General features: G+C 43.8%; 1 protein-coding gene across 2 annotated transcripts in view; it reads left to right on the top strand.

The window, feature by feature from the left end:
• Positions 1–9,256: 9,256 nt before the first annotated feature.
• PPP4R3A (protein phosphatase 4 regulatory subunit 3A) overlaps positions 9,257–21,898 on the top strand; it is a 37,036-nt gene continuing 24,394 nt past the window's right edge. The window contains exons 1-2 of one of the 2 annotated variants that reach the window (XM_037504039.2): positions 9,257–10,165; positions 20,031–20,086. In XM_037504039.2, the coding sequence (XP_037359936.1) occupies positions 10,024–10,165; positions 20,031–20,086 (198 nt within the window). In that variant the 5' untranslated portion in view covers positions 9,257–10,023. The remainder of the gene's footprint in view (positions 10,166–20,030; positions 20,087–21,898) is intronic. The other variant, XM_037504038.2, reaches the window with a different exon arrangement.

Raw genomic sequence — 21,898 nt, forward strand, 5'->3', positions numbered from 1 at the left:
AACAGATACACCAAGATTGAAATCATATCAACCATCTTTTCTGACCATGAAGGCATCAAACTAGAAATAAACCATAAAAAGAAGGCAAGGAACTTTCCTACCTCATGGAGATTAAAAACCACACTACTGGAAGACCATTGGACTAATGAGGAGATCAAAGAAGAAATTAAAAAATTTTTTGAATTGAACGACAAGGAGGACACCAATATCCTAAATGTATGGGATGCAGCAAAAGCAGTAATAAGAGGAAAATATATAGCAATAGAAGCTCACATCAAGAAACAAGAAAGAACGCAAAGAAACAACCTAATCTCGAAGCTCAAAGATCTAGAAAAAGAACAACAAGAAAACCCCAAAACCAGTAGAAGAAAAGAAATAATAAAAACCAAAGCAGAAATAAATGAAATTGAAACTAAAAAACAATCCAAAAGATCAATGAAACCAAGAGCTGGTTCTTTGAAAAATCAATAAAATAGACAAACCCTAGCCAGGCTCACAAAGGAAAAAGGGAGAAAGCACAAATAAACAGGATCATCAATGAAAGAGGAGAAATCACAACGGACACAGCAGAAATCAAAAGAATAATCAGTAACTACTATGAACAGTTATATGGAAACAAGTTTAACAATCTAGAGGAGATGGACAAATTCCTACAACTCTACAATCACCCAAAGCTAGATAAAGAAGAAATAGAACACCTAAACAGACCAATTACAATTAGCGAAATTGAAATGGTAATCAAAAACCTCCCCAAAAACAAAAGCCCAGGACCTGATGGATTTACAAATGAATTCTACCAAACATTCAGAGACGAATTAGTGCCTATCCTTCACAAACTCTTCCAAAAAATTGAGAAGGAAGGGACAATACCAAACACGTTCTATGAAGCCAACATTACACTAATACCAAAACCGAACAAGGACAACACAAAAAAGGAAAACTACAGGCCAATCTCCCTAATGAACACTGATGCAAAAATCCTCAATAAAATTTTAGCTATCAGAATCCAACAATGTATCCATAAGATAATTCACCACGACCAAGTTGGATTCATTCCAGGGGCACAAGGATGGTTTAACATCCGAAAATCAATCAACGTTATCCAACACATCAACAAAAAGAAATATAAAAACCATATGATAATATCAATAGATGCTGAGAAAGCTTTCGACAAAGTGCAACACCCATTCATGATAAAAGCCCTTGAAGTTCTTGGGATACAAGGAACATACCTCAACATCATAAAGGCCATCTATGACAAGCCAACAGCCAGTATCATTCTCAATGGTGAAAAGCTGAAAGCAATTCCATTAAGATCTGGAACAAGACAAGGATGTCCACTCTCACCATTGCTTTTCAATATAATACTGGAAGTCCTAGCCAGGGCAATAAGACAAGAGAAAGACATCCAAGGAATCCAAATAGGAAAAGAAGAAGTCAAACTATCACTATTTGCAGACGATATGATATTATACATAGAGAACCCCAAAAACTCCACAGAAAAGCTAATTCAACTCATCAATCAGTTCAGTAAAGTGGCAGGATACAAAATCAACACGCAAAAGTCAGTAGCCTTCCTATACACAAACAATAAATCTGAAGAAGAAGAAATCGAAAAGACCATCCCTTTTGTTATTGAAACAAAAAAAATCAAATATTTGGGAATAAATCTAACAAAAGAGGTAAAGGACCTATACAAAGAAAACTATAAAACACTGTTAAAAGAAATAGAAGAAGACACAAAGAAATGGAGAGACATCCCCTGCTCATGGATTGGAAGAATAAACATTATTAAAATGGCCATCCTTCCAAAAGCAATATACAGATTCAATGCTATTCCAATCAAAATTTCAATGTCATTCTTCAAAGAAATAGAAAAATTATTGATGAAATTCATATGGAATCACAAAAACCCCGAATAGCCAAAGCTCTCCTGAAAAAAAAAGAAGGGAATGGAGGCATCAGACTCCCAGACCTCAAACTATACTACAAAGCCACAATCATCAAAACTGCATGGTATTGGAACAAGAACAGACATACAGACCAATGGAATCGAATAGAAAATCCAGAAATAAACCCACAGATTTATGGTCAACTAATCTTTGACAAAGGAGCAAAGACTATGCATTGGAGCAAAGAAAGTTTGTTCAATAAATGGTGCTGGGAAAACTGGGTCGCTACATGCAAAAGAATGAAGCTTGACCACCACCTCACACCATACACAAAAATCAACTCAAAATGGATTAAAGAACTAGACATAAGACCTGAAACCATAAAATATATAGAAGGAAATATAGGCGAAACACTACGTGATTTGCACATCAAAGACATCTTTACAGACACATCACCCAAAGCAGTGATAGTGAAGGCAAAGATAAACAGCTGGGACTATATCAAATTAAAGAGCTTTTGCACAGCAAAAGAGACAATAACAAAAACAAAGAGAAACCCCACCAACTGGGAGAACATTTTTGCACCCAACACTAATGATAAAGGACTGATCACAAAAATCTGCAAAGAGCTGATGAGACTCAACAACAACAAAGAAAATAATCCAGTCAAAAATGGGCAGAAGAGCTTAAAAGAAACTTCTCTGAAGAGGAAATGCAAATGGCCAACAGGCATATGAAAAAATGTTCAACATCACTTGTCATCAGGGAAATGCAAATCAAAACTACCATGAGATACCATCTTACACCAGTGAGAATGGCACATATTAAAAAACTAGCAACAACAAATGTTGGCGAGGGTGTGGAGAAAAAGGAACTCTTCTGCACTGTTGGTGGGAGTGCAAACTGGTCCAACCTCTGTGGAAAGCTGTGTGGAGATTTCTGGACCTACTAAACATAGAGCTTCCATATGACCCAGCAATTCCACTCCTAGGTATTTACCCAAAGGACACAGAAACATCAATTCCAAAGAACACCTGCACCCCTATGTTTATAGCAGCACTGTTTACAATAGCTAAGCTTTGGAAACAACCCAAATGCCCAAAAATAGATGACTGGATCAAGAAGATGTGGTACATATATACCATGGAATATTACTCAGCATTCAAAAAAGATAAACACATGCAATTTGCTGCAACATGGATGGCGCTGGAAGGGATCATGCTCAGCGAAATAAGCCAAAAAGAAAAAGAAAAATACCGGATGGTCTCACTCATAGCAGAATCTAGAAAACTTAAATAATGGACCAGGAAAATGAAAAACTATAAGAAAGTGAAAATCAAAATCAACAAAAAACTATGAACCAGAGACACTTTTAGGGGGGCGGGGGCGGGAGGGGAGGGATTGGGGTCAGAATGGGGGGCGGCAATTGTATGGGGAATATAACAATAAAATTTATAAAAAAAAAAAAAAAAAAAAAAGAAAATGCTATAAACATCTGTCTATGGCTTTTTGTGTAAATATGTTTCCAGTTCTCCAGGATAAACACGCAGGAGTGTAATTGCTGGCTCATATTTCGTTTCCTTTTTTAAAGAAACTGGCAAACTATTTTCCACCTGCATTATATGAAGATCCTGTTTCTCTGCATCATCCTGAGTATTTGGTGTTGAAATTGTTTTTAATTTGAGCCGTTGTGGGTAAAGTGCTATCTCATTGTGGATTTAATTTCTATTTCCCTTATGCTGAACATCCTTTCACGCATTTGCCATCTTTACATCGTCTCGTTGGGGAGGGGGGCAACTATTTACATCATTGGTCATATAATTGTCACATATAATTTAGACATAAAAACTGCATGTTTTTTTCTAAGATTTATTTCATTTATCCAAGAACTGAGGTACAGGCCAGATGCACGGGAGGGTGAAGAGGAATCACCAGAGACAGAGCAGGGAACAGAACAGGCAGACTGATGAAACACACTGCTGAGGGGAGCAGCTGGCGAGACAGGAGAGGTCTGCTTCGCCATGTGGGTTGCTCCGAGGCCGGCCAGGATCGAACTAGCACTGCAGAGGCTACGGACAGCTTCACAGCGCTGTGCTCAACACCCTGCGCCACAAGGGAGGCCCCAAAACTTCTAATGTTGTGTTGTGAGCATTCTTTGTTTTCTAGAAAAAAATTTCATCAGGTATGTGGTTTGCAAATAAATTCTCCCAGCTTGTAGTTTATCTTTTCATCTGTTAACGTCTGTCACAGAACACAGAAAGTTTCTAATTCTGATGGAGTCTAATGTATTGATATTTCCTTTTATGGATTTTTCCTTTTATGAATTCTTTACAAGTACAATTCTTTTTCCTCCTGTTAGATTCCCCAAGAATGTCTGTGTTTTTCACTAAATGTTTTATAGTTTTGGGTCTCCCTGGTGGTGCAAGGGGTTAAGCACAACCCTGTGAAGCAATCCACAGCCTCTGTAGGGCAAGTTCAATCCCAGGCCAGCCAGGAAGCTACCCACATGGCGTGGCAGACCTCTCCTGACCCCCTGCTGCTCCCCTCAGCAGTGTATTTCAGTCAATCTGCCTGTTCTGCTCCCTGCTCTGTCTCTGGTGAATCCTCTCACCCCACGCATCTCTGGCCTAGATCCCGGTTCTTGTATGCATAAATAAACAAATCTTTTTTAAAAAGTTTTATAGTTTTACATTTTACATTTAAATCTATTCTAATTTTTTAAAGGTGTAAGGTTTATGTCATTTCCCTTTTTTGTGTTTTTACCTATGGCTGCTCCACTGCGCCAGCACTATTTGTTTAAAAGTCTATCTGGCTTCCATTGAATTGTTTTTGCACTTTTGTAAAAAAAAAAAAAAAAAATCAATGGTACATATTTTGCGGGTTTTTTTATGGATTCTCTTTTCTGTTCTGTTGATCACTATGTCTGTCCTTTCACCAATACCACAGTCTTTATAACCGTGGCTGACAATTGGCTCCCCAAAAGATAACGTCCACATCCTACAAACATCACCTGTGAAGGTTGTACAGCAATGTAGGTGATTAAATTAAGGATCTCAAGAGACCCTCTGAACCTGAAGATTTCATTTTGAGATTTTTAATTACAAATTCATAGGCTTGGGCCTCCCTGGTGGCACAGGGGTTAAAGACAGCGCTATCAAGCTATCCACAGTCTCTGCAGCACAAGTTTGATCCCCAGCAGGCCAGGGGGCTGCCCCACATGGCACAGCAGATCTCTCTTGCCTTGCCTGCTGCTCCCCTCAGCAGTGTACTTCAGTAGATCTGCCTGTTCTGCTCCCCACTGTCGCTGGTGAATCCTCTCTCTCTCTCTCTCTCTCTCTCTCTCTCTCTCTCTCTCTCTCACACACACACACACACACACACACACACACACACACACACCGCCCCCGCACCTCTGGCTTACGACCCAGTTCTTGTATGCATAAATAAATCAATCTTTAAAAAACAAATTCATAGGGTTTAATAATTATAGAGCTATTCAAGTGAGATATTTCATTCTGGGTAAATGCAATAGTTTGTGCTTTTTAAGGACTGGGTGATTTCATCCAAGTTGGCAGATTTGTGCGTGTAGAGTTCATAATCGCTTATTATCCTTTTGATGCCTGCAGGACCTGCAATGATCTATCATTGCGTTCCCAATAGTGATCATTTGTGTTGCCTTTTTGTCTATGCAAGTAGTTTTAGAAGTTTGTCGATTTTATGGTCTTTTCAAAGAACCAGCTCCTTTTCCCGCTGATTATCATCTTTGCTTTCAGTGTCACTGATTTCTGCTCTAATCTTTACTATTTCCTCTTTCTTGGATGCTGGAAGTTTATTTTGTTCTTTTTTCCCTAGGTCGTGAGTTGAGAGATTGATATGAGATTTTCTCTTCCCTAAAGTATGCTGTGTTATAAATTTCTCCTCAGCATTTGTCTTAGCTGTGTGCTGCAAATGATGTAGCATTATGATATAGCATATATTGTAAATTATATAGTATTATATTAGAGAAAAGTTGTATTTTAATTTGTTTCATTATTCTATCTTATTAAAATAATGTGTTTTCACTTTTATGCAGTTCAATTTTTTGAAATTTCCCTCGGAACTTCCTGTTTAGCACATGGGTTATTTATAAATGTGTTGTCTAGTTTCCAAGTGTTGCAGACTTTCCTGTTACCTTCCCGTTATTGAATTCCAGTTTTATTCCATTGTGGTTGGAGAACACACCCTGTGTGATTTCAATTCTTTTACATTTGTTGAGGTGTGTTCATGGTCCAGAATGTGGTCTGTCTTGGTCTAGCAGTTTCACCACTATCTTCCCTGGGTTTTCAATGTAAAGCAGACAACACTACAAAATGATAAATGTGTAATGGATAAAGGGAAATAGGTGCAGATACTGCATAATAAATTGGCCCCACAGCATATTTTAAAAGTTTCTGGTTATGCATGTAAGTGAAGGTACACATGTTCAGCAAGAAAGCTTTATGTTCACAGCATAGCAGGAATCCGTATCTTATTTCATCCTTACAACCTTAAAAGTTACTATCATTCTTACATTACAGAGGAAACAGGCACCAAAAGGTTAAGAAATTTGCTAATATCACACAGCGACCAAGAGATGGAACCTGCACTCACACCCTGACACCCACACCCATGACCTCTATGACAACTATCTTAAGCTTTTGCAGTTCCCCTCATTGAACTCCACTAGGAATTTTCTGATATCACCATTTGTGCATTGCATATGAATAAAGTGATTAAGTTACTACTACTAGAATTAGGTTTGTGTCAATTTGGTCAGTTATTCAATCACACACTAAATAGGTGTTGCTGTGAGGGTATTTTATAGAAAGGATTTATATCTCAGTTAGTGAGAGAGATTATCTTCAGTAATCTAGGTGGGGCTCATCCTCCCCGTGGAATGATCTTCAGACCAAAACTGAGCTTTCCCCTGAGGAAGAAGAAAGTCTGTCTGTGGATGGCAGTGTCAGTGCCTGTCCAAGTTTCCACTCTGCCGCAGAACTGCCTTTACGTATCTCAAACATCCAGACTCCACTTACAAGCAAATTTCTTGGGATCTCTCTCTCTCTTTCTCTCTCTGCTTATATGTTAACGGCTATTTCTGTGAAGATTGTATTTAAAAAATTCATTTAAACTAATTTTAATTTTAACATAAATGCAATTTAAAATCTTTTCCCCTACAGTAAATAATTTGTTTAATAACTTTAAAAGGCTACTACTAGAAAAAGTATTTATCCATAGATTATTTCATGTTTGGTTTAGAGAAAAAAAAAAAAACTTGAGAATACGTGTAATGATGTGTTACAGCATAAAAGCAGACAAAATCTATTTTCATTTTCATGCTCTGATGATGGAAATGGTTTTACATTTTCTTTTTTATAAAAAACTTTTTACATGGGGCCTCCCCGGTGGCGCAGCGGTTGAGCACTGGGTTGCGAAGCTGCCCGCAGCCTCTGTGGCGCCGGTTCGATCCCCGGCTGCTCCCCGGCCACTGGAGGAGGGTCCCACATGGCGCGCAGACCTCTCCTGCGGCCCGCTGCTCCCTCAGCAGTGTACTTCGCTCCTTCTGCCTGCTCTGCTCCCCGCTCTGGCTCTGGTGAATTCTCTCACCCTCCCGCGCTTCTGACTGTACCCAGTGCATGTATAAACCAAACAAACAAACAAATAAATAAATAAATAAAGCATGCCTCTATAAAAAAAAAATAAATAAATAAAAAACTTTTTACAGATTTCCAGTTTGTTTATAAAGGATGAAAATTTCAGGCTGCTCTTTGTGTATTTAACATAGGGAGAAAGATTCCAACTTCTGGTTTTTTTTTTTTTTAAGATTTATTTATTTATACAAGAACTGGGGTATGCACGGGAGGGAGAGAGGATTCACCAGAGAACGAGCGGGAAGCAGAACAGGCAGACTGAGGAAATGCACTGCTGAGGGGAGCAGTGGGGAGACAGGAGAGGTCTGCCGTGCCATGTGGGTATCTCCCTGGCTGGCGCGGGATGGAACCCACACTGCAGAGGCTGCGGACAGCTTCACACTGCGGTGCTCAACCACCTGCGCCACCAGGGGAGGCCCCCAACTTCTGATTTTACAGTGGAAAATCCTGTAACCTGGGAAACCCCCTGTCCCCTCCTGCGCAAAAGTAGAACATTACTATTTGGTAAGTTATTGGGGGGGGGGGCGGTCTGAGAATACTCCATTTCTCCCTATAGAAATAGCAGACCTCAGAACCTACCAAATCATACCAAATAGGAATGTTCTGCTTTCTGATAGTGGGGAAAGCCTGCAACGCAGCTTCATTGCAGGTTCCACCTGAAATTCTTACCATCTGAAGCAGCAGAAGCTGCCTAAATGGCAACCACACGTGGCTACTGAATACGGAACTGTGGCAATTGGGACTGAGGAGCTGAATTTTAAACGACTTACTTTTAATAAAAATTTCAATTAAAATAATGACACTTGACTCGGTTTTGGGGGGGGGGAAATTAAGTATGTTTGAAGTAACTTGAATATGTGAATCTAACTGTGAAATGAAGAACTAAACGCTGACCAGGTATTTCCCATGAAAAATTCAACACCCACATCCACACCAAGCGCAAGACAGACGCCGCGTCGTGAACTCGGCCCGACACACGGCGCGAGGCGCGGTGTGGAGATTCCCGCCGCCCCCCGCACTCTGCAAGCGGCTCCCGGAGAATCCACAATCACCCGCGAGTCTCGCCTTCCCCTTCCCGGGGCGGGGACGGCCCGACCCCCGGCGGGCGGGGAGGCGGGAGGCGCGCCGCGGCGGCGGCCCGGCCGGCGCGACGGGAGGGGAGGGCCGCCCCCTGAAGCCGGCGGCGCCCGGCCCCGCGCCCGCACTTCTGCACGCGACACGGAGGCCGGCGCGCGGCTCTGGCGAAGGAAGGGGCGGGCGCGGCGGGCCGGCCCCGGGCCCCGAGCGCGGACCCGCCCCGAGCGGCCGCCTCGCCCCCGCGCGCCCGGCGGCTCCCGCAGCCCCGGCCGGGCCCTTCCCCGCGCAGGTTCACGTCCCCGCGCAGGGCGCGCTCGCGTGGCGACGACCCCCCCCCGCCCCCGGGCGGCCCAGCGCGGACTCCACGGAGGCGGCGCGCCGCGGGCGGACCCCGGGCCCAGCGGGCCGCGCGGGACTCGGAGCCCGGGAGGCGCGGCGGGGCGGGCGGGGCGGACGGGGGCGGACGGAGCGGCCCCCGCCCCTCACCCCTCACGCGCCCGGCCGCCGGGCTGATGACGCGTGCAGGGCGCGACGGACGCACACGGCGCGCCGCGCTCGCATGACGGTGCGTGCAGGGCCGCGAGGGAGCCCTGGGCCGTCACCGGCGCGACCAGCGTTCCGCCTCCTCCGCTTCCTCCGCTCCCGCCACCTCGGCAGCCGCCTCCGTCCAAGGCCCACGCCGCAGCGGGGCGCCCGGCCGCGCCCCTGTCTCTTTAAATGGTAGGGCCAACGGGCCGCCCCTGTAGCTGCGGCCTGGGTGGCCCCGCGCGCCGCTGTTGAGGGGCGAGCCAAGATGGCGGCGGCTTGGGCTCTGTGAGGAAGACGGAAGAGGCGGCGGCGGCCGCGAAGGAACCGCGGCTTTCCGCAGCCCGGCGCGCTCGGGCGCCTCGGGGCTCTCGCGGTCTCCGAGCGGGCGTAGCGGCCGCCGCAGAAGCGGCCCCTGTCGGCGGCGGAAGCAGGGGGCGCAGCGGCGCCGCCGGCCGCGGCGGCGGGGCCAGGTACAAGGAAGGAAAACATGGCGGCGGCGGCCTGAGGCGGCGCGGGAAGCGGCCTGCGAGGGCATGGCGGGCGCGGCGGCCGGGCAGTGAGCGGCGCCCCGAGCTCCTCCCGGGCCGATCGAGCGGCTGCGGAGCGCTGCGCGCCCCCCGGGCGGCCCAGCTCGCCGGGCCCGGACAATAGCGCCGCGGAGCCGGCCGCGGGAAAGGCGGGGCCCCCTCGGGCCGGGCGCGGGCCATGCGGGCGGCGGCGCGGCCCCGCGGCGCCCCGCGGCAGCAGTGAGGCCGGGGCGCCCTCCGCGCGCGGCCCGCCCCGCCTCGGCGCCCGCCTCCCCCGGACCCGCTCCCTGGGCGACGCCGGCGGGTCGGCCGCGGCCCGCGGGCGCCACGATGACCGACACCCGGCGGCGGGTGAAGGTGTACACGCTCAACGAGGACCGGCAGTGGGACGACCGCGGCACCGGGCACGTGTCGTCGGGCTACGTGGAGCGGCTCAAGGGCATGTCCCTGCTCGTCCGGGCCGAGAGCGACGGTGAGCGGCGCCCTGCGGCGGGGCGGGCGCGGGAGGCGCGGGCCGCGCGCGGGTGACCTTGAGGCGGCCCCGGCCCGAGCGGGAGCGGGCGCGAGGCTCTCCCGCCGCGGGGAAAGTGGGGCGCGGCTTCCCTCTCGGAGGCCGCCGGGGGCGCGTCCCCTCGCGGGCGGCGGGCGTCGTGGGCGCGTCCTCGGGGTCCCGCGCGCCGGCCTCGCGCCCGGAAGCGGGCGGAGAGCAAGGTGTGCGGGAAGACGGGCTCGGTGTTGGGGAGAGTGCCTGTCTTGGAGGCCTGCCCGCCCCCCCGGAGGCGTGTCCCGAGTCTCCCTGAAAGTGCTCGGGCCGCGGTAAAAGCGTTTCGGATGCCCCCTGAGCGCGAGCGCGGCGTGCGCCCCTCTGCCCTGGCGCGTTAGTCTGTCCGTCTGCGGTCGCGGCCTCAGTTCGCTGTGGGGGTTCCTGTGTGGGAATAACTGACGACGAACTCACTTCAAGGACTTGCGCGCTCTACCCTGAACTCCAGTTCCGCGAAAAGCAGACAAGACTCGCCCTGCCGTGGTTGAGGACGCTGGGGCTATCGATTTTCAGTTTGAATCGAAAAAGGGTGCTTTGGAGGACGTGTTGTGTCGCCAAGGCGCCGAAAACTGGAGAGAGAGTGTTTCCTCTTGGAGACATAGAAAGGGTTTGGGGTCGTTGGGTATGTTTTCCTCAGGTCTGTTATTTGCCTCATAAGCTACAAGTCCGGGGTCAGGTGTTAGTGGACTTGGTCTGTGGCTGTCCCAGTAACCACCCCAGCCTCTCCGTGTGTGGATGTTGGACAGAGGTTTTTAAATAGTGAATTGGGAAAGAGTGGACTTTGAACGAGAGGTTTCTTTTGAGTTGAAACCATCTGTTGATTCGAAAACTCGTTAATTTAAGATCTATAACTTTTTCACATCTTACGTTAAACGGGCACTTATATCAGGTTCTTTATTTAAAGTATTTTTCAGCATCAAGTCACTTTATCGTTACATAATAAGGGAATCTTGTTGGCTTTTCCCCCCATTTTTACTTTTACCGCTTTGAAAATAGCCCTGACCTCTTTCCCCCGCGCTCTGGAAGGTTTGGAGCCCTGCAGGAAAGCAGGTGGGATGGCTGTAACAAAATGGCTTTCATTTTTAGTTAATAGGGAAGAGAGCTGAAGTCAATTAACTGATATCCCCTGGTCAAATTTAAGTTATAAAGAACACTAAATCCAGAGAGTGAACTTAGAAAGATAATGTGATACTTGTGAAATATAGTAAATAAACTTCAGTTTGATGATCAATGTTTTTTCTTATGGGAAAAATTCGAATAGGAATAATAGTCAGCATTTATTGAGTGCCTACTGTGTGCCAGAGATTTTACTTGTGTTCTCTGGTCTACTGCTGCCGTGTTTTACAGATGGGGGAACTGGCTCAGAAGCCAAATAAGGTGCGAGCACACAAGGAGGGTGGTAAGAGAGGTCAGTGTTCACATTGGGGTGGGGCACAGGGTCTGGGTTCCTGTGCAAAGTCTCATGGCTTGAAACTAATTTTTATTAACTGTTTACAGCGTGTTGTAAACTCCAGTACTGCTGTCCACTTGGAATTTGGTTGCATTATACTTAGATTCGGGGTTTCATTCAAAGAAAATGAAAACAATTTGTTGCCTCATTTTGCTCCAAGCTGCACATGGGAGTTTTGTATTGACTTGCTAGTTTGGGGATACCCATTAGTGTGTGCATCCCCCATTCTCCATTAGAAGATAATTTAGAATATTCTTTTTATTGTGATAAGCAAAATGGAAACTCCTCCTTCCCATAAGATGAGTCATTTATCCAATAGAAGCGTAAAATCGACCTTTTTTCATACATGAGCTGGACCATTTGTATGTAAGGTCTTTTATTCAGATCTTTCAAAATCAAAGAATTGGCTGTATAAAATGCTAACGTAACTCATAGCTTCCCCCCAAATCGTTAGATTTTCATACTAATTTTTAAAACAAGTGTTTGTTTCCTAACACTTGAAATATGTTACAGTCTGTGAAATTAATGCTCTTGTGATGTGTTAATTACCCACCTTAGAAACTGTAGTCTGTCGTTTTCCATCTTAGCTAATTTATTGAGAAACTGCCCAGTGTTAGGTAGGGTGATAGGGGCTTTTGCCTACATGTGAAGTAGGTGTTGTGTTTTTTTTGTTGTTTTTAATAGGAACCTCAGAAAGCTTGAGTAGCCTGTCCAAACCCATTCCCCTGTTAAGATAGTGCCTTTGATTTCCAGTCGCCCGGGATGCATTCTACTCTAGAAACTGCTCATAAAAAAAGGTTTATGGATTCCGCGTAGGTCTAGAAAGGTTAGGTAGTTTTAATTTTGTCTGCATGGGGCTGATGTTTGGGTCATGGAGACTCAAGCTGTCCTAATGCTGTCTCAGCTACTGACTCTATTCTTGCAGAAGAGCTTATACACTTATCTGAAAATCAGGAGGGTAATTTCTCCATGGAAGTATTTGTGCCCTCCCTGTCCTGTTGGGGCATATTTCAGTATGCCCTTCCTCTTTGAATCCCAGTAGCTGGGCAATTTGTCGCCAACCTTGCCATGGAGGGAGGGAGATGTCCCATCAAGCTACCGAAAACATCTTCAGTAGTTTTTTTTTTTTTTTTTTTTTTTTAAGAATTATTTATGCATACAAGAGTTGGGGTGTAGGCCAGAGGTGGGAGGGCGAGAGGATTTACCAGAGACAGAGTGGGGAGCAGAACAGGTAGACTGACTGAAATACACTGCTGAGGGGCACAGTGGTGAGTTGGGAGAGGTCTGCTGCTCCATGCGGGTAGCTCCCTGCCAGGGCATGGAACTCATGCTGCAGTGGCTGCAGATAGCTTCATGCTGCTGAGACTTAACCCCTTGCGCCACCAGGGAAGTGCATGGGCAAAATATGCTGTAGAAAAATACCCTTTTCTTTCATGAAAATAGATTGCATCATTCTTGAGTTTTGTAGAAGCCATGTACCTACAAAGTTCCATCTTCAAAATAAGATTACTTTCACTGTACTTTCTTTCAGGTTGTGCTGTACCTGTTTACTTGCTGGGATGAGGATGTCGTCCCTTGCTCTCACTTTATGTTCAGCTCATTCTGCTTTTCTCCATCACGGTTTTTAGCACTTCTGCCCTACCTGCTGAGTTCAGAGTTGTTAAGGAAATTGTAATTTCTCCACACACTTAAGGCTGTCTGAATGTAAGACTATATCCAGGCTCTTTATTCTGGATTACTTGCCAACCATCAAGAATAGAGCTCCCGTTTGGTTTTTATCTTGTTTTATAAAGTATTTTTATATTTTAAAAGTTTATCATCTGATTTACCTATTTTAGAATTTAAAATGTTAAATTCTTCATGAGGTAGGAGGAAATGAGACAAATGTTTTGTTCAAGGTAGCACTGCTAGCTAATGGTAAATACTGAATCCTAGACTTCCGCTTATTGATAGAACTTGGTCGTAGGTATATGCCCTACCACACCCCTACTACAGTTAGACAAGAATGTCTTGTTTGTTTTGGTTTGTGTGCTTTGGTGAGTGATACAGAGCACTAGCTTTTTTTTTTTTTTCTATTCTTTATAAATCAATGAAAATAGTACAGACTATTGCATATAGTAAGCACTCCAGATATAAACTACCAAGAAGAGCTCAATGTGGGCCTCCCCGGTGGCACAGCAGGCTGAGCGCCGCGCTGTGAAGCTGTCGGCAGCCTCTGTAGTGCGGGTTCAACTCCTGACCTGCCAGGGAGAAACCCACATGGCATGGCAGCTCTCTCCTGCCTCGCCCGCTGCTCCCCTCAGCAGTGTATTTCATCAGTCTGCCTGTTCTGCCCCCGGCTCTGTCTCTGGTGAATCCTCTTCCTCTCACCCTCTGCGCCTCTGACCTGTACCCCAGTTCTTGTATAAATAAGTAAAATCTTTAAAAAAAAAAAAGAGAGACCAATGTCCGTGCTGAGAGAAATACTTCACTTTGAAAAGATGAAACACTTTATTCTTGTGTAGGCCTACTTTGTAGAAAATAGGCCCTTGTTAACCTAACCCTCATTTATCATCTGTTGCATGTGGTGGCTTCTGGAAGTTTGAGGGCCTTTAGCTACAGTGGGTATAGCCTGTGGAGACAATACGGTGAAGTCTTGCTGCAAGTGCAGACCTTTTCATGTACAGCTCCTTGTTGCTTCCCGGCTGCCGTCGTCCCCCTTCCTCCCACCTTCATTGCTGTTTTAAAATGCCGCTGTGTGATCTGTGAATCACAAAATCCACAAAAATCCGTGGGGAGGGGCTTCGGACACAAACCAGCTACAGATTTAATGCATGCGCTAGCCACTTGCCCTGATGAGATTTTGAACTTCCATTGTCTCATTTTTGGATGCTGGTGTCTTTCTACGAACGAAGCACAGTGCCTCAGCCCCCGTTTTAGCTTCGGACTTTGCTCTGGGCCAGTGTGTGGGGAAGCCTAAACTGTTGACCCGACAGCAGCAGAGCTGGAGTTACCATTCTAAGTTTATTAACCCCAGATACTCTTATATTACCAAAATCTAATGGTTAGTTGGTTGATAATGAAACAAGAACTGTGAAGTTATAGAAACTATCACTTCTTCAGTGAAAGGAATCGATACTTTCTAAGCAAGTTAATTTCTCAGCCAAGTAAAACTGTACCAGAAGAAAATCGAAACAATTTTCGTGGAACATTTCCTAATTATATGCAGTAAGTTCTAACTTAATACCATCAGTAGATTCTTGGAAACAGTGAATTTTAGTGAAATGAAGTACTTTGAAAGTAGGCCTGCTCTACTAGAGTATTTTTCTTAAGCAGTGTAAGGAACTTTTTTTCATTGCTTAACCTTTGATTTATCATGTGTTTCTGGACCATCATTATCAATCTTAATTTTTCTACTCAACAGTATAGTGATGCCAGTGAATGATCATACCCTAAAATAACAAGTCTGCTCACACCCTAAAATAGCAGGCATTGAATGCTGGTTATGTACTGGATATTGGGGTAGGCGCTTATGTATATACTTTTTTTAGTAAACACTCAGGGTGACCCTGTTCTAGCCATGAGTCTTGGTGTATGATTCTTGGATTAGTTTTTCCTGGCCAGCATACAAACTTTTTTTTTTTTTTAAGTTTTTTTTTTGTTTGTTTGTTTGGTTTTGTTTTTTTTTAGTACAAGAGCTGGGGTACAGGCCAGAGGTGTGGGGGGTGAGAGGATTCACCAGAGCCAGAACAGGGAACAGAACAGGCAGACAGACCGAAATACACTGCTGAGGGGAGCAGCGGGCGAGACAGGAGAGGTCTGCAGTGCCATGTGGGCCTCTCCCTAGCCAGCCAGGAATTGAACCCATGCTGCAGAGGCTGCGGACAGCTTCACAGTGCTGCGCTCAACCCACTGTGCCACCGGGGAGGCCCCAAACTTTTATTTTTTTTTAATATAAAATCTTTATTTAAAAACAATTGCATGAATTCAGTGTATGGGTGTTTAATTATCAAAAAAGCTGTCTGCTGACTGGATCCAGGCAGTTTTGTGTTCTCCAGTTTAAACTTTACAAGATGATACCTCACTCTGCACTGCCAAGTAGCCTCACCCCTCTTGGAGGTGTTTTGTTTTGATAGGGGTGTGTTGGGGGTTGACAATAAACTTGTATATTTCATTTTACAGCAGGAAACAAGGTCATGAAATGGGGAGCGAACTTTAAGGACCTGATTTATACTTGCACTATTTGTTTTAATATCATCTTTTCTTGCTGTTAGTGTGGGGCAGTTTCTACCTGCATTTGCTTGGCAGGAGTGACATTTCCAGTCCTGTACTATTGTTCCTCCTATTTCTGAATGTGCTGACCTCCTTTTTTATTAATTTGGATGTATTTGTGTCTGGAGACACAGATTTACCACAATTAAAAGAAGCATAGTACTCCATTATTTTTCTCACAGTGCACTATTGATGGCATAGAATAGCATTGGTCAAATGTTTTTCCTTCGTATACTGTTATACTTTCTTGAGTATAAAAGCTTTTGTCTGTATAGGTTGTGTTGGTATTTATATCATCAATTTAAAAATAGTACATTAAAAAGCTCTTCTAAAACAAGAATTTAGTGAGAAGAGTATTGTTTTTTTACACTTTTACAACTTTAATGCCTCGTTTCATTTTTTGTAAGAAGGATTCTCATATGCTTTTGTGTCAATCTGCTACATTATCACAGTGTAGATAATGAGCGAAATAAATGTGAGAAAGGCAAATAACCTTTTAGTAATATTATGAAAATGTTGATTTTTCTAGACCTTTTCAAGTTCTCACCCTTTGAGACCAACTGGCATAGGGATGGTTTCTAGTTTTTTGCCATTTTAAGCCCTGCTGACGACATCCTCATCACTCGTGCTGTTGGCGCCTATGTGAAGATGTGGGATAATTTCCTACAAGACTTAGTGTTGTACCAAAGAACAGTGTGTATTTTAAAACTTGGTAGGTGATGGATGGTAAATGACCTCCAAAGCGATTATGCTGATTTGGGGTCTAGGTAATAGTAAATGAGAATTTTTGAAGAAATGTACATGCAAATATGGACTTGTAACTCTGTCACAGCTTCTTTGGAGTGAACTCAGAAGCAGTTGGCATTTATCTGGGGTGATCTCAGCAGTTTGACCCAGTTCTGAATGCTGGATTTTGTAATGAAAAATGGAGTTGCATGTATTGCTCTGGACCCCTTAGCTCGGTCCCTTTCTTTTGATTTCCTTTGTGTCTGCGTATTTCCTTTCCCATCCTCGAGTTGGAAGTGGAAAGTCCTTTCTCAAGTCTTGGTGTTGGGGTTCGCTAAGCAGGCTTACTGTTCTCTGGTCTCAGTGACAAAGCCCCTTTTTCAGGTGTGGGGGGGCAGTATCATGGGGAGCGTGGCAGTGCCTTCCTCTTGGGTAAGGGCATCTGTTTCATTGGAGAAGATGAATATGCTCCTCAGCTAGATCGGGCAGGGTGCCCTCACCCTCTTGCCTGGGTTCTTCAGTTCAGACATGTGGCCCTACCCATTATCAAAAGCATGCACTCTCCTTAGTAAGAACCTCCACACCCTCTTCCTGAATGTTGCTTGACATCTCCAACTACGGATCATCTTCCTGTTGTCTTTGCTGCCATGACAAATTTCTGTCATCTGACATGGAGCCCTACTTCCCCATCCATCCCCATTCACTACTAGGATCGGATTACTGGTCCGAGCATTGTGGTGACACTAACGGGTAGACATCAACTTGTTGGGGAAAGGGTTGTGTTCATACAGATTAACACCTGACCCTTTTCCAAGTTGGAGAAGTGCTCATAGCTTGATCCAGTAGAAACTAAGAGGTGGGGACAGGCAGCCTAATAGATGGACTGGGATAAAGCTAGAAATGTGTCTTTTAATTCTTATTTTACTTTTGCTTCAAACTATAAAAGCCTGTTTTCTCATGTTTCAGCCTGTACAGCCTTCCTGGGTCTCTTAGGAAACATGGTATTTGGGAATCAGAGCTGGACTTTCTAAAATGGAGTCTTAGATTGAGATTATGGGGTACGGTTAGAATGGGTTTCAAGAGAGAAATTCCCCACTAACATCCTGAGTAGCTCCAGGAGTGAGAGTGAGGGGTGGGGGGACTTGTCAACACATGGGAAGTTTCTAGTGTGTGCTTATTTTTGTTTTAGCCAGAGCTTTGAGAAAGGGACATACCAGCTTTCAGTTTGTGGGTTTTCTAATTACCTAGCTACTGGGAGTTTTTGAAACACATGCAAAAGGAACTGGTGCTAGAAAAATAATCGTTGCACTACTACTGGGGTTTGTTGTTTTAGCAGCTCCCAGGTCAGGTGTGTGTTTCTTGAAAGCATACCTTCCAAGAGCGCCAGCGCTCTGTGCCGTGTGTTTACCATTTCTCTTAAACTTTTTCTTAAAAGGTGAAGGGTACACAAATCATAAGTGTTCGCGCTAGTGAATTTTCACAGAATAACCAGCACACAGGTGAAGAACGTCTTCCTCTCCTTTTCGCCCCTTAATTGCTAGCCTGACTTCTAACTATAGGTGACTTTTGTCACTTCGAATTTATGTAGATGGAATTACATGCCACATGCTTTGGTCTCGGGCTTTTGTCTGTGTTTGTAGGATTCATGTGTTTTGTTGCTCGTACATATATTTGTTCCCGCATGAACTTTGCTATGCGTTATTCTCTTGTGTAAGTATTTACACTTCTAGCGACACATACCTTGCAGTTCGCCCCCATCCAGTGTATAATTCCGTGTTTTGTTTAATATAGTCACAGGATTATGCACCCATCGCCACGATCTAATTTCAGAGCATTTTGTTTTTCCTGAAAGAAATCATGTACCAACTAGCAGTCAGCGGCGGCCATCAGCACCCATCCTCTCGCCCTTCCTCCTGGCCCTAAACCACCGCCAATCTGTAAATGTTCCTCTATATTGGAACATTTCATGTAATTGCGGTGGTCTTTTGCGACTGGCGTCTTTCATTTATCATGTTTGTCAGGCTTATCTGTATTAAAGCAAGTATCAGAAATTGATTTCTTTGTATAGCTGAACAGTATTTCATTTATCCATTTATCATGGGGGGGGCATTTGGATTGTTTCCACTTTTTGCTATTAGGAATAACACTGCTATGAACATAGGTGAGCACATATCTGGGTGGGCATTTGTTTTCATTGCTTTGGGTATATAACTAGGTGTGGTAAACGATGAGAACCAGCCAGACTTTTCCAAAGCAGATGCCTATTTATGTATCCATAAGCATAGTGTGTGAGGGATCAGTTTCTCCACGTGGTTGCCAACACTTGTCATCTTTGGTTGTAGGCATCCTAGTCGGTGTAAATGGTGTCTTATATCGTGGTTTTGATTTGTATTTTTTTAATAACTGATGATGTTGAGCTTATGCATCTGTGGAGAAATGTCTGTTGCATTGCCCCTTTTAAAGTGTCTTTGAGTTTTAAGAGTTCTGGATACAAATCCCTTCTCAGATAAGGTCATTCCCAACTGCTTTCCTCCCATTGCATGGCTTGTCTTTTCACACTCCCGATGGTATTTGTAATGCAGACGTTCGAAATTTTAATCATGTTCAGTTGTCATTTATCAGTGATGTACAGTTTTTCTCTTTTGTGTAGGTTGTGCCTTTGTGCAGTTTAAGTCTTAAAGAAAAATTACTTCATTTGGTTCCATGCCATAGACTTGCATCTTCTGAAATATAAAATAATCCAGTAGTTTCATTGTTACCTTATTTATGCAGTTTTCTAGAGAATGGATTATTTTTTGAAACACGCTGTATTTCAAAGTAGAGTTTTTGAATGTATTTTTTCATAGAAACCATGTTTTGAATATAGCTGTATCAGACTTACCTTTAAAATGTAAGTTTAAGCCACACTACCCCTGATATTAGGATACAAGTTTTATTCCTGTAAACAAAACAGGGGAGACTTAATACTTTAAGGGACTATAGATTTTTAATTCTCTGCTGCTTTTCCTTGTTATGTTTCAGTTTTGTGAGATAGATCAGATTCTGTTATAATACATACATTAAAGATCATTCTCCCAGTCATACAGTATATCGGAGTTAAACCCAGATCACTGACTTCACACTGTGCTGTTTCAACTACTGTGTGCTGCTGCTGATGGTTCTGTCTCTTGTTAAAAGTTAGCACACATAATGTAGGCCTTTAAGATTACACGTTACTATATTTAAACTTGTATTATATTTTAGATAATTTTCTTGATTGTAGTCTTTATGTGCATCAAATAGAAAAGGAAGTATGTGATGTGTAAGGGAATATAATTTTGTTGCTTTGTGATGACATAATGGAATATCTTTTACTTTTCTGTTTCCTAGGTTCTCTACTTTTAGAGTCCAAAATAAATCCAAATACTGCGTACCAGAAACAACAGGTAACATTTTGAAGATGTTGTGTTTTGTCTTGCTTGCCATTGTCTTAGTGATAAAATGGAATTTTATCATCTAGTTTCTAACTGTAAAATTCATAACATTACAAATGATGGTTCCAAAATAGGACTCTTCCAGTTTTTATAGTGTATAAAGCAATCATGTTTAATTTTAAAAAGAAACTTGCTCCAACTTAAGTTAATGTTCCAGTTAGTCTAGCAACTGAGTTTCCTTGTTTCTGCATAAAGGGGAGGACAACCCAGCCATTGATGCCGTGGTCAGCTCACGCACAGCTGAAATAGAGAAACTCCTTCCTCTGCTGTGTAGCTCCTGGTGCAGGGGTGGGGGTGGGGGGATTGTATCCCTATACAGTAGCTCAGTGTGGATAAAAATTTGATTTCATACACAGCCTGAACAGAACTTTACTATAATGTTAAAGTTTTCAAGGCGCCTTTCTATGTGAGTACATTTCCTTGTACCCTTCTGATATGCAGCTTGTCAAACTTGGAAATCTGTCAGATGGGTGATTTAGAGCATCTATGGCGGGCCTCCCTGGTGGCCGACCCATTAAGTCTCAGTGCTATCACTGCGATGGCCCACCAACCTAGTTCGATCCCAGGCCAGGGAGCTAACTCACACACAGCACATCAGACCTCTCCTGTCTCGCCTACTCTGCTCCCCATTCTGTTTCTGGTGAATCCTTTCACCCACCCCCGCACCTCTGGCTACACCCCACCCAGTTCTTTTATGCAAAAATAAAATCTTTTTTTTTTTTTTTTTTTTTTTTTTTAATGCATATATGTCTAGCTGTGCCCTGACTTTAAGGCTCCAAAGGAGTCTGAATATACATTATAGCACAGCAGTTACCAGCAGTTGTATGAGATCTGAGATATTAACTAATCTGATTCTGGTTTTATATATAATGATCTTATTACCAGTTTTCATAGAACAATGTATTATATCCATTTTGAAAATAAGGAAACTGAGACTCGGGGATGTTACTCAACGGAGGAATTTCTGGCATGTTGATCTTACAATGTTAATGTAAATTGTTTTGAACTTGACCAGCTACTCGGTTGCTGTAGAACAGACTACCTGGCTGGGATCTAGGATCTCTAGAGCCCTTCAACATAGTAAAATGGGGTCTTTGAACTCCTTTTTAAAAATCTGAGTAGGAATTGTGGACTTGTTCGATAAACTCATCAAAGATCGTTTGTTTACTTCTCAGCAGCATCGTTTTAGTTCTTGGAGAGACGACTAATCTCAGGATTGACAGTTACATAAATGACTAAACCATTAATGCACACTTTAGTGGACATATTTTTAAACAGGGACTTCACTTGTGTGTAAGAGGTTTTTGGCAGTGAAAGTACCCTGAAGATAGCCTAGTCATGTTTCTTCCTCAACACGGGAATTATCATCCCGGTAGGTGCTTGGCCGATCTTTACTTGGATCCTAATCAGATTAAAGCAATTTCTATTCCTGGTTCTTTTCTTTGGAGCAGCTTGAAAAAATCCTGCATGGTATCAGTTATACCTATACTACAAGGTTCCTTTTTATAATGTGACTATATAAGAGGACCCTTTCATTGCTATAAAACAATGGATATGTTTATTTATAGTCCTAAATTTTTAAAACATACCTTATACCCAATACATATCTTTTTGTTATACCATACAGTGGAAATGCAGACTCTCGTACTATAGGGAATATAAAGTGGTTTCAATATTGTTAGTGTCTTGCTTAGATTACATTTAAGAACCACTGTTAAACTATTTATTAAATTATTTATTTAACTTTGAAAAGAAAGGTGTGTA

This window comes from Talpa occidentalis, unplaced genomic scaffold (genome assembly GCF_014898055.3).
Source record: "Talpa occidentalis isolate TD23 unplaced genomic scaffold, MPIMG_talOcc4v2.1 talOcc4.11, whole genome shotgun sequence".
Lineage (NCBI taxonomy): Eukaryota > Metazoa > Chordata > Mammalia > Eulipotyphla > Talpidae > Talpa > Talpa occidentalis.